Source organism: Cnephaeus nilssonii (assembly GCF_951640355.1).
Source record: "Cnephaeus nilssonii genome assembly, chromosome: 10".
In the NCBI taxonomy this organism is placed as follows: Eukaryota; Metazoa; Chordata; class Mammalia; order Chiroptera; family Vespertilionidae; genus Cnephaeus; species Cnephaeus nilssonii.
In genome coordinates this window covers 40,092,105-40,105,441 of record NC_137081.1, presented here as the reverse complement: position 1 = coordinate 40,105,441, position 13,337 = coordinate 40,092,105, and the positions used below count along the sequence as shown (strand labels likewise).

General features: G+C 40.6%; 1 protein-coding gene across 1 annotated transcript in view; it reads right to left on the bottom strand.

Moving 5' to 3' along the window:
* Window positions 1-11,539, bottom strand: part of TTN (titin) — a gene marked incomplete at its 5' end in the record, with an annotated part of 276,293 nt that extends 264,754 nt beyond the window's left edge. The window contains 7 exons of the mRNA XM_079783141.1: window positions 694-846; window positions 1,188-1,524; window positions 5,913-6,157; window positions 6,249-6,334; window positions 6,956-7,243; window positions 8,887-9,090; window positions 11,449-11,539. Coding sequence (XP_079639267.1) covers window positions 694-846; window positions 1,188-1,524; window positions 5,913-6,157; window positions 6,249-6,334; window positions 6,956-7,243; window positions 8,887-9,090; window positions 11,449-11,539 — 1,404 coding nt within the window. The remainder of the gene's footprint in view (window positions 1-693; window positions 847-1,187; window positions 1,525-5,912; window positions 6,158-6,248; window positions 6,335-6,955; window positions 7,244-8,886; window positions 9,091-11,448) is intronic.
* Window positions 11,540-13,337: the final 1,798 nt, after the last annotated feature.

Below are 13,337 nucleotides of genomic sequence, written 5' to 3'. Positions count from 1 at the left end.
TGCCTTGGTTAGTGACAGTCCAGGCCACCCTGTGCCCAGCCTGCCCCCGGAGCACAGTGATAGTTCAAATACCTGTCTGACCTCCGTGTTGACTTTCTTTTTTTTTTTTTTAATTTCCTTATTGATTAAGGTATTACATATGTGTCCTTATTCCCCCATTACCCCCCACCTCCCATTCATGCCCCCACCCCCCTGTTGTCTGTGTCCATTGATTAGGCTTATATGCATGCATATAAGTCCTTTGGTTGATCTCTCCCCCTTACCCCCACTGTCCCCTACCTTCCCTGAGGTTTGACTTTCTGATTGAGGTTTCTCTGTCTCTGGATCTATTTTTGTTCATCAGTTTATGTTGTTCGTTATATTCCACAAATGAGTGAGATCATGTGATATTTATCTTTCTCTGCCTGGCTTATTTCACTTAGCATAAGGCTCTCCATCTCCATCCATGTTGTTGCAAATGGTAAGAACTCCTTGACTTTCTGAAAGTGAACTCTTGACTGCCTACCTGCGTGACAGAGACCAGGTACTTGGGGGTTTTATGTCTTGCGCACCTCTGGTATCTCAGACAACCTTTTGCTAAGCAAGTCCTGAGTGTCGGGGCCATGTTGGGCTCAGTGCTATCCTCAGAGAGAAGTGGGCATTGACTCATCCCGGATCTCTGCGAGCAAAGCCACGCCTGGCCGGCGCGCTCACCTGGTCTTGAGCAGGCGGGATGTGCACGGCAGTCGTGGTTGTCCTCTGAGCAGTCTGCTCTACAGCGCTGATGCCTGGTTCTCGCACTCTGGCCATGTCAACCGCAGCAACAACAGTCGCAACAGCTGCGCTTTTGTCAGTTTCTTGTTTCGCCTGGATTGGAAATGACCAAGCATGTTACTTTTTAAAAAGAGACGCCCCGCAGAAAACGCAACAGTATCCTGGAAGCTGAGCTACCTGGAATAAAAGACACGTTGTGCCTAAGCACTTCTCATTGCCAAGAGAAATAGGATGGGGGTTGTTAGAAATCTATGTTTTATGTACACCTCCCAGATGAGAGCCTTTGTCCCAATTAAAAATACCTTTACAAAGCAAGACCCAAATTTGGTCTTCAGTTTCTATATATTCTTACAACCTACACAGACGTGTTTCCTGGCGGGATTCTGGCTGGAGAAAGGAAAACGTGAAAGGAAACAAGACGGCTCTCAGGGTACCTCTTTGGCTGCAGCAGCGGCGGCCCCTGCCTGGAAGGTGGCGCTGGCCATGCTGGCGGCCGCGCCCGCAGCCCCGCTGATGGTGGTTTGCTCCTGGACCCCGTATCTCCCTTCCCATCTCTCCTCCGTCCGGATCTGGGTGGCACTGGTCACCGTCGTTTCTCTCATCTCAGACTCAGAGGAGGCCACGTAGCCCTCTTGCTTCCACGGGGGCGGCACTTCGGGGCCTTGGCCCATGGTGGGGGTCTGGGTCTTCCGAATGGGTGACGGGGACTTCACAGACCTGATGGGGGACGTGGAGACGGACGAGGACATCCTCCCGGCCGGAGACACGGACCTGCAACCCAAGCGGCAGAGGTGAAACCCCCCAGACAAGGAGCTCCTCTCTGGTCATTATAGTTGAATAACGGCAGGAAGATCTGGACATGTTTAATGTAATGCAGAGTTGTAAAATGTGTGCCTCCGTAATCTATTCCGAGGCAAATGATGTCCTTGAAGGTAATCTGTCTTAAGTCTCCCCTAAGCTTTGCTCTTGCTGTAACGTGAGAATCAGACTTAATTCTAAGCGAAAGAGTTTCGTGCCCAGCTCCACTCTCTCACATTTTAAAAAGTGACAACAGCAGAAGGTGCTTCCTTGAACTGCAGCCAAAGAAAGGCCCTGGCGAATATCGCACCCACAACTCGCAGTTTCTCAGTACTCCCGACTCTGGGGGCGCGGAAAGCAAATACTGTACAGTGCATGTTGAACAAAGAGAGGTCTCTGCAGTCAAATGCATGAATACACCTTATATAAAGAGTTACAATAATAAACCAGGACGAAGATGCAAACATCACCCAAGAGAGGATAAGGAGGAAAGCTAGAGCGATTTTAAACGATAACAGAAAATCTATTTAAGTGTGAGGTGGGAAATTATCCTGGATTTATAGTACTTCTCAGCCATAAGTCAAGTGTCACATTTATTTTGAGATAAGTAAAAGCAACAATGTTTGGGGGAAGCGAGACTAAAGAAGTTAGACCTTTTTTATTTTCCTGTGGGACTTCCCACAGCCTGCACCACGCCCTTATGCCTTGTAAATCGTCTGGTAGGAGGTGCTTTTTCAGACCTTTTTGGGGTGTAGGCTGTGTGATGCGCTTTGGCAACTGCTGCTCTAGTCAAAGTGTGTGGCTTGCTCTCTAAAGTTGTCTCTGTATTTGTTGCCCTCAGCCTCATTGTATTATGCTCTGGACTTCTTTCAAATATCTTTGTAGTTACGATGGCAACTGACTAATTTGAAACCCAAGGATTCTATGATTTTTCTTTTTATTAAATTGATAATGTGGCTTCTTCCAAAATAGTTTGCATTGCTTTTCATGTGTGTCCAAAGTACAATAGCATTCGTTGAAGAATCTGGGTGCTAAATCCTGGCATTTATAGTAAAAAAAAAAGGGCAGTTTCAGATCAACAATTCTAGGGGTTGGTTAGTTAACTATTTTAAGATAAAGTTTTCATAATTTAATTCTTAATCAGTAAGAAGGTGTATTACACTTTCCCCTCTAGGTGGTAGTATTGCCTCATCATTGCATGTAACTGGTACTTCGTATGGGAAAATGTTTATAAAAGTATTCTGGCGGTGGGAAGAGACAGGGGTCCAAATATATGGTAACAGGAGAAGATTTGACTTTGGGTGGTGGGCTCAAGGTGCAATATACAGATCTTGTAACATAGAAGCCCACACCTGAAACTCATGTGTTCATGGTGACCAATGTCACCCCCAATAAATTTAATTTAAAAAAGTATTCTGGCACTCCATTCGGTATTTAACTTATACTGATAATGAATGAAACAATTATTTTAATTAAGGCTGAAGGTACAGTTGATACCTGCTCTAAATTACAGAGTAACTTAACAGAACATTACAATATTAACCAATTTAATGAAGAAATGTCAATCACTTTCTTGAAGAAGGCTTTTTTGTTGTTGTTGTTGAAACCAATTTACATTTTATAAACAAAGTTGCAATCAACTAAAGGGAGATCTAGGGGAACATGTCTCTATTTTGAAAGTGACTGCCTTAGAAATATAATGACGACCAGTTTAAAATAACTTGGCTCTACACTAATTGAAGAAAAGCTAAGTGACATGTACTTCTTAGTTTCAACCTGTGCCTTATTCTTGCTGTACCCAGTAAATTGGGTTTAATTCAAAAGAGCGAAAGACATGATTAGCATGATGTGAGTGCTTAGCAGCAGGTTGCAGGTAAGCCCATAACTGTGAAAATCTCTGTAAGTGGAGTCATTATAGGAAAGTGCTATTTCTGCTCTTACGATAAAAAATAATCACCTGGTCACAGCTAGATACAGTGCACCTTATTCAATGAAGTATGTTTTAGGAAGCAATCTATCTTGGATAATCATTATTTTCTCTATAAAAACTGATAGTTTTTTCTTAATTATTCTAAAGCAAATTATGGGGGCTAAGTAACTGGGATTGTTATTAATGAATTTTCAGAACTCAAAGTGCTCCATGGAATCAGGGAAGCTCTGTGATTCTCAGTGACCCTTAGGCTTAGATCTAAAATATGGTGAGGTTGTTATATGCCCCCAAAATCACATGTGGCCTGTCTTGTGATTTCATGTTGTGCAAACTTGGAGTTAAGCCTGGGACAGAACACTTTTTCTATTTGTTAGCTAGGTATGATTTTTTATTCAAGGCTTTTGTTCAAGGCTTCACATTAGTGTTTGCCAATATCTTTATAATAAAAATTGGAAAATATCTAGAATTTTGTTCATATATTTATTGGACATTTAAATTGCCTCTTGTGTGAAATGCTTGTCTCCTGTCATTTTTTTTTTATTTGTGTTGGTTCTTTTTCCTTTTAAAATTAATTTATACAAGTTTTTTAATACACTTGGTGCATTAGTTCTTTGTCATAAGTGTTGCAAACATTTCCCCCACAACTACTGTTAGCATTTTGCTTCTTAATGGGGTTTTACCCAGCCTCAGCATGCACAGTTATGCAGATTATGTACTGTTTCTAGGCTTGTACGTTCACATTGCAGACATTGTATATTTGTTTTAACACTTTTAAACATTTTAAACTTTAAAATGTATTCACAAATACCTGTTTGGTTTAGCCATGACCTTGCTTTGGCCATACATAAATTTTTTATTATTAGATAGTTGAATCTGTAGGTATATTTTTAAAGGCTCTCCTTCACAAAAGCCTTTAAAGGCTTTTCTTCTCATTGTTTTGGTTTTTATTTTTTAATTTAGCTCTTTAGTCAAGCTGAGATTTATTTTATAAATGGTGTGAGGCAGAGGTTAATATTTGTTTTCTTCCAAAAGGGCAACTAATCAGGCCTTTATTCTTTATCAAGTAAAATATCCTTTCCCTGCTGAACTGAAAGGTCACTTTGATTGAAAATTGAATTTCCTGAATATCTGAATCTATTTCTGGACTCTGTTCTGCTCCCCTGGTGTATTTTCTATTTACTTACCAATAGCATACTATTTTGATTACAGTAACCTCACAGTAAGTTTGAATATTTTTAGGTCAATTATCTGCTTATTATACTTCTTTTACAATTTTTCTTGCATGGAAACTTTCTCTACATTTAAAACATTCATTCAAATTGATCAAGAAACACTTTTTTTGTTTTCCTCCAAACTTTGCACAATTTTTAGTTCATCGTATTAAAAATTTCAGAATGTTAAGCCAAATTCCAAAGTTTTTAATCTGCTGTCTATAGTTTATACTTGATTATATAATTTCTGAGACCTGATACATGCTCACTTTCCAAAATACCCCCATATTAACTGAACCTATAAACCATTTTATTTTTTAGATAAAATAACTTAACTTAAGCATATGCAAAATATTTAGAAGGTTTTAGTTATTATCAAAGCATAAGAACATTTGTATCATTATTTTCTATTTACAATCTACCTTCACCTAATTATCTCAAATCCTCACAATATACCTTGAGATCATCCTTATTGTGATTCTCTTTAAGTTATAAATGACATGACCAAAACCTTAAGCAAATTATTTAAGTTCTTTAGCTTCAGTCATCTATCTATAAAATTAGGGGTAAAAATTCTTAGAGATTGCTTCAGATATTTAATGAGATAATGTACATAGTGTGCCAATCACATGTCTAACACAGACTATTTAATTATTACAAATATTTTCCTAAATCACATTGGTAACAAGTGATCAGGATGATTCAACATTGAGCGTCCAACCAATTCTGTGCTATTCTCATTTCGCTGTGCTTTTTTTCTGTCCCCACAAAGCAGATGTTTGTTAAATGGTATACATATAAGAATTTAGAATTGCAGCTTATAAAATTCTCCAATTTACCTATGGACAGTGGGGATTTGTGAAAATCATATTTAGTACCCTTTCTGTTTACCTCCTTGATCACATACTACATTTAAAAAATGTTTTTATTGATTTTAGAGAGAAAGGAACTGAGAGGGAGAGAGAGAGAGAAACATCAATGTGAGAGAGGAACTGATTGGTTGCCTCCTGCACACCTCCTACTGGGGATAGAGCAGCAACCCGGGCATGTGCCCTGACTGGCGACCTTCAGGTGCGGGGGATGATGCTCAACCAACTGCACCACACTGGCCAGGGCTAAACATGCCACATTTTTTTATTGCTTCCTTCTATTTTTCTTCATATTGGGTGAAACCTAATTCAAAAATACATAGTGACCTGATCACTTTTAAATGGTTTTACCTGACAGGAGATGGGGTTGGTGCCCGCACATGTCTGACCGGGGAAGGGGAGTGTCTTATTGGCGATGGGGACTGCTGTCGAGCCAACTGTGCTTTAGCAGAAATGGATGGTGGGGTGGGAGACCTCGACTTTGGCTTAGGAGGTATCCTGGGAGGTGTTTTATGTGGCAGCTGTTGCCCGGTGGCACCATCTATGACCATCTCAACTGTTGCAATTGATCTGGCATCAAAGTGGGCTTCGATCTTCTGCAAAAGACAAAAACAAAGCCCATGATGAGAAGGAAGTTGGTGAAAGCACAGTCTGAAAGGCTTGAACCCTGACCTTATAGAAAAATACCTTTTCTATTCGGGTTTGTCTTGTTTCTGAAATCTGAGCAGTCGAAATAATTGTCTTTGTCTTTTTAGCGGGTACTACTTCTTCACCTGTAGGAAGGGAAAGATAAATATTTAGGAGGGGGCACCATGTCTCATTTTGTTAGTTCTGACTACAAAGTCAGGAAGGTTTTCTAGATGTCCCAATAGAGGAAAATGAAGAAAGCTGTGGATTTTGTATGAACATCAATTATATTTAAAAACAGAAAAATGTTCATTATTAGATAAGAATTTACTTAGAATTGCTAGGGGGTGGGATTGGCCGGGGAGTGGTCAATGGGGGGGAAAGGAGACATATAATACTTTAAACAATAAAGAATTAGAGAGAGAGAGAAAGAGAGAGAGAGAGAGAGAGAGAGAGAGAGAGAGAGAGAGAGAGAGGATTTACTTAGAGCCATTTAAACATTCTTTTTCATTATTTGCCAGTAACTTGAAATTGTAGATGACAACTGAAAGACTTCTACTGGGGCTAATAACTACAGATTGCTTCAGTCATTCTGAGCTCCTGATGAGAATCTCAAAGACTTTTCAAGGGCATTGAAAAGCTAGCTTTGATTTCAGCTCATAGCATTGCCAGACCTCCCTCAGAGGGGAGGCAGATGGACCTCGGCCCAACTTTGTCCTCAAGCAGCCCTCCCCGCTTCTCCCTGTTCCTCAGCCTCCAGCAAGTACCTTGAACCAGCAATTCAGCAGTTGAAGTAGCTCTTCCAACGCTATTGGTGGCATTTACTGAATAGGTCCCAGAGTCTTCAGGGTACGCTTCTGCAATCAGTAAGCTGTAGAGGTCGCCTTCTTGTGAAATTTGAAAATCAAGGGAGCTCTGGATTTCGGCTCCATCCCGATAGAACTTCACCACAGGTGTAGGGATTCCAGTCACTCTCACTTGGAGTCGCACTTGGCTTCCTTGTCTCACGGTCATGCTCTGCAGTCGTTGAACAAAGTTGGGTGGCGCTGTTTCTGCTGCAAGGGGAAGAGGAGAACATCAGGACTGCAGCCAAGGTGCTCCCAAAAGGCTATTTTTAAACAGTCACAGCTCTGATGCCAAAACCAGGCAATGATTTGCTGAACCAAACATCCTTGACTGCCCTTGAACCCAGCTCATCCAGCAGATGACAGCAGGAATGGAGCCAGCAGATGACAGAAGGCAATCCTGTCACCATATTTTATTTTATTTGCTTTGTTTTGTTTAGCAGTTCTAGGCCATCCCATTAAAAAAATTATTTTATTTTTTTAAAGAAAAAGCCTCAACCTTGTTATAACATTTCTAGGGAATCTTTCTGCCACTTCCTCCCAACCTTACCTCTAGCATAAGGTGACCAGATCGTCCCGCTTTTGGGGGAAGATCTTTCCAAAAATAGGGACTTTTTTAAAACGCTGTGGGACGCGGGACAAATGGTTAAAAATCGGGACTGTCCCGCCAAAAGCGGGACGATCTGGTCACCCTATGTTAACATGTTAAGGTAACTTTTCATATCTCAGTAAGTTGCATTCAGATGAATTCCAATAGTTGGTTTGAAGGGTGTACCTGTGACTTACAGGATCATTACATTTTAATTTAATTTTTAAAAACCTAAATCATCTCCAACTTGGTCACTATTCAAATAACCCAAACATTTACTTGCATTTAAAATCTTAGTCTAAATAACAACATGATTTAATGTTACTTATGCTATGGAAAGGGGATTTCTTTTTGTTAATGATGTTGAAAGAAAAATTTAAAAAATAAACGTGAAGAGCTAGTGGGATTAATTTTGATATGTTATTGAGTAATAAACAACAGCAGATGCTGTCAACCCTGTGCATTTTCCATTTCTGAATTTTCTGGATATACGTTCACACCTGACGTTACCTGATGCGCCTTCTGCTTAGTCAGTGATGGCCCTATACTCGAACAGTGCTAAAGGCATAGTTTATTGGGTAAACACATAAGACATTATGCAGCTCGTGAGCGATACTGTTGTGTAATGTGCAAAGTAATGCAATGTTCTGGGTATTAATGAATGTCTTATCAGGAAGTAAAGGATGGAGGCGAAAAGGACAGTGGCCCTGAGGGCTGGTTACAACTTTTCTGGAGACACTGTCATGCATCTGAATAACAAACAAGCACTGGCCTTTTTCTGTGCGTGTTTACTGCGTCATAGTATTAGAAATTAAAAATAAATGAAGATTGTTCAACTTTAAAGCCCAGAACAGAGTTTCTTAAATGGGTGGTTTGTGGACCGTTTGCATCAGAATCATCTAGGCGCTTGTTAAAAGTGTGAATTCCTGGAGGGGTGCATACTTCTTTATCAGGCTTATAAACAAGGCCCCAAGCCTTTCTACTTGCTCCGAAACATGATTTTTAACCTTTCCTAAATATACTTGTGAGTGTTTGATATAGTACGTGCAAAGAGGAACTGATTCTCAGCCACGTTTGTGCTGCATGTTGAGAGGAAAAGGAAAATTCCACAAGGCAAACAACGTTGCTCTCCGTGCAGCCTCCAGCGGGCCCTGCTCGGGACTGGAGCTGCTTGTACTTGTGCTCAGCGGCTCTTTGCGGACCCAGGGCCTGAAGGTGCCCTCTGGGGGGCAGGGGCCGAGGACAGGCGCCGCCCCCAGCGTACCTGTCACGAGAAGCTCAGCAGTACTAGTCGCTTGTCCAGATCCATTGGTGGCTCTCAGGGAGAATCGTCCACTGTTGGCTTTCGTCACGGCGGGGATCGTCAGTTTAGCGCGGCCATCGCTAAAGGAGATCTGCACGCCGGGCAGAGTGGAAGTGGAAATTGCCTGGCCATCCCGAAACCAGCTCACCTCAGGAACTGGGAAACCTGGAGCGCAAAGACAGTTCACCCGTCATGCTGGGGTGGGCGCCGCCCAGTCCTCTGCGCGTCCCGCCGCGTGCGGGGCCTTGTCCCAAGCGCTAAAAGCTGCCCAGGGTGCCGTGCCCCTTAATGACGGTGACACCACAGCTGCAGGACCCAAGTGCAAACCTGCGGACCATTAAGCCAGTCTGTGGCTCATGCGGAGGCCAGCGCCTTTGTCTTACAGGGAAGAAGCTGAGGCCAAAGAGGCGCAAAGACTTTTCCCAGGTCCTTGGCTCTCCGTGGCTCACAGAGCATGAGGATGCCCATCTCCTGCCCTCCTGCCAGGGCAATGTAAAGACACCACTAAAGTCATGAGAGGGGTTTATAAAAGAGACGAGCCAAGGAAACTCTGATATAAAAGGCAACATCTCTCTCCCTCTCCTGAGGTCACAGGACACCGTCTTCTCGAACTCTCCTGCCTTGCAAGTGTGCAATCACCATAAAAATGCCACACGGTGCAGAGGCGGGTTCTCATACAGTAAGAGAGGAGGCCAGACCTCGTCTTCCAGAACAACATGTAGAGCTGGAGTGCAGGTAGAAAAGCCAGATTCTCTTCCATGCCCTAAACCAGTGGTCGGCAGACTCATTAGTCAACAGAGCCAAATATCAACAGTAGAACGATTGACATTTCTTTTGAGAGCCAAATTTTTTAAACTTAAACTTCTTCTAATGCCACTTCTTCAAAATAGACTCGCCCAGGCCATGGTATTTTGTGGAAGAGCCACACTCAAGGGGCCAAAGAGCCGCATGTGGCTCGCGAGCCGCAGTTTGCCGACCACGGGCCTAAACGGTGGAGCTGAGAAGGACATGCACGTGGGTTGATGGTTTCAGTGAATTACACCTGTGCAGTCAGGCAAGGAGGTAAATTCAGAGCGCAGGTTATTTGCATTAGCACAAGGCTAGTGACCCATCATCCTTCAGGGAGGAGATGAGGACAACCAAGAGGAAGTTTGTTTTGTTACCCTTACATGAGCCAGCCTCCCACTGTGGACAAGGGAATCGTTAATTTGAATGATTCACGGGGATCAAGTATTTTCAGTGGCACTTTTCTAAGAATTTATTAGCGCACAGTGTGAAGGAACAAGATGCTATGAAGAATCCAGATTCCACTACTTCACTATCAGGCCAAGTTCCCTATGAAGCCATATGTGTTCTGCTCCGTTCAGAAGTTGCTGAGCCTCACATGATAAATAAGTGGATTTTTGGAAATCTGTCAGCGTTTATCATGCATGAGAAGAATTGAATTGGTGTTAATATACATATACAACAGAAAATGAAGAGTGATTACATATTTGTGCACTGTAAAATTTACGTGTTATTCAGTTATGAATAAGATTGGAACATAAAAAGATAGAAAACAAAAGGAAAGAGGAAGGAAAAGGCAATCTTATTTTATATCTTTATTATAAGCCATAAAATTAAAAACAAAAGGGGGGCAATGTACTTAGGGAGGTACATCAAGCATGATTTTCAATTAATCCATTTGATTTATTTGGCTGGTTATGATAGTGCAGTAGGCAGCACTGATTAAATAATTTTGAAATTATTTACAATACAGTTTGTAGATTATCCCCATTTTTTTCACAAGATGCTCTCGTAAGTCATGCATTTCATGATATTATTCCTACACTGAGCTATGAAGAAAGTGAAGAAGGAAAAAAAAAAAAAGAGAACTTTCTTTCAAATAAAATTCCAGGGTCATTGTTTTTCTCTCTTTAATAGGTACAACAGAGTGGCATATATTATTTTTTGTTGTCATTTCAAAATGATTGGAAAATCTTTTTCATTCACTAGAATCACTTAAAGATTGAAAATAAAAAAAATAAAATAATTAGGAGTTAGCGCATCACTGAAAGTTGTGAGAAAAGTCAGCTGTATTGTAATTTTCCACATAAAACCACCGGGCTCAGGCACACAGGCTGGTCAGCCCAGGCTGCTGGTCCAGTGGCTTTGTGGCTGGCCCCTATTGGGCCTGAGTTCTTGGCTTCCATCTGGCTCTGCAGCTGAACCCAAAAATAGAATGACCAAATCTGGCCCTACTTAACAGCTGGATTCCGACAGCAATTTTAATCCAATGCTAATTATTTTGCTTTGTGGAATTATAAATATGAATAAAACACTTTCAAGCCATTATATTGTAAGATATTATCAGTAATCTGTGAATGGTGTATCCTTCCTTATAATAATCCTTCCATAGGGTGGGACCAGTTCTACAAAGTGAAAGCAGGCCTAACCTTGACATCAAGTCCTTACTTACAGCACAGTTTACTTATTGGGCTGGAGGCAAAGGAAAGGAAGGAAAGCGGGAATGTGTGAGCTTACCACTAATGTGAGCCTCAAAGGTTGCGGTACTACCCTCCAGTACCACAACACTTTGTAACGGCTGCTTAAACGTCGGTGCTTGAGCTGCCATCTTCTCAGGCACTCTGAAAATGAAGAGCAAATAAATTAGAATGTCACAGTTAAGGGCAGCTCTGGAGCTATTTTGTGGATGACAGAGACACACATCTTCAAACAGATTGCTCCGTAGATTGTCTGTGGGTCTGGCCTGATGGGCCTCCTCCTTTGTGGCTTGAATTTGAACAGTCAGCCTCTGAGCTTACTTAAAGCCTAACACAGTAGTGAGTGTAAGGGGATATGGAAAAAAAAAAAAATTAGGTAAGCAGAGCAAGGAATGTACCCTAGAGGTCAGAGAGGGAAATTCAGGTTTACTAAGGGTGGGAAATCTGGATTAGAGTGGGATAAAAGGAAGCTGGAGTAAGAGGGTGGGAGTGGGTGGGTTGAGGGTAGGGAAGAATAATAAAAGAGATGTATGGAAGTGTGAAATGAATCTTTGCAGCAGTACAAAAAAAAGAGAGACAATTGTTCAAAAAAATTTTCTTTCCTCCCAATTTTTTTTCACTCCCTGTGTATATATTTTTAAAGTTGACATAGATTCAGACCTTTTTAACTTAAGTAATTCAGGTGATTACTTAAATCATCAACAAAACTAATAATTTGAACCTTGAAATTTCTTTTCTTACTTGAAAAGTTTTGGCAAGCCTTATTAAAATTGCAAACCATTTGTAGAAAGCATACAGTGTTTTCTATTTCTTAATATTTCTTCATATTGTAAGTGCTCAATAAATGTTGCTACTGCTGAAGTAAATATTCAGGAAAACTTAAATTTAAGTGAGGAGGCCAAATTTTATTACAGATCTGAAAGAAAAATACTGACTTAATAAGGGACAGTGCACACTCTAAAAAATGGAAGGCTGGTGTGAGATGTAGATGAAAAGACCTGTGTTTATAATATAAGTATTCAAAATAAGTGAATACAAAATTTGCAGTTAGTTCATTTGTTAAGTGGAAGAAAGTACTTTATCTATGTGTTTCAGAGAGACTGAAGAATTTTCTGATGCATAAACTCCTTATTATCTAATGTGACTGTTCCATTATTCTGATACAAAAGCAGATTCTCAGTGATCAATTGCTTCATTACTCTTTTCCATAACATTCTCTGTTCACTATAAGGTTATGGAGCAATAATCTTTTAGTAATAATTCTGTACCTTATTGTAACTTTTTATTTAGTTAAAAGAGTTCTCTGAGACAGTAAAATTTATATTTGGAAAATTCAGATAATTTCCAAAAGATTTTTTCTGAAACTTTTGTCAATAACTCTTTATTATAGTATGTTACCTTTAGGGGGAATAACTTTTTGTGTCTAACTTTTCCTGTTTACAAGCTAGTGCATCTTCTTAAAGGAGCTGTATTATTTTACACCATTTATATGTTTATAGTCATTTGCAGTTACTAATTTAATTCAAGGAAGATGGGAAATCAAAATGTACTTAGAAAAAAGAATCTCTAAAACATTATTTCTTACCCCTCTTAGCATCAACATTTATCTCCTATCCTATACTTTGATAGTGAGTTGAATTAAAATACATGAGATTCTGAGTAGTTCAGAAAACAATTATATAACTTTTCCCCAAAAAATTTCTAACTATGTTGCAATTAACTGGCCTAAGCGGGTCTTTTATTCCTATTGTCTAGGTAAAGTTTGTTGCTTTAGCACTTGCTCTTCAGAGGCCTTTGTCTAATTAGGGCAGAAGGTATGCGTCTAAAATGTCAGGCTCCCAAAATAAACTCTCCCAAGTTGACTGACAGCAGGCAAGTGTTCTGTCGCTGTCCTGGGACCGATAGCTCAGCAGTTGATTCCCTTAAAAA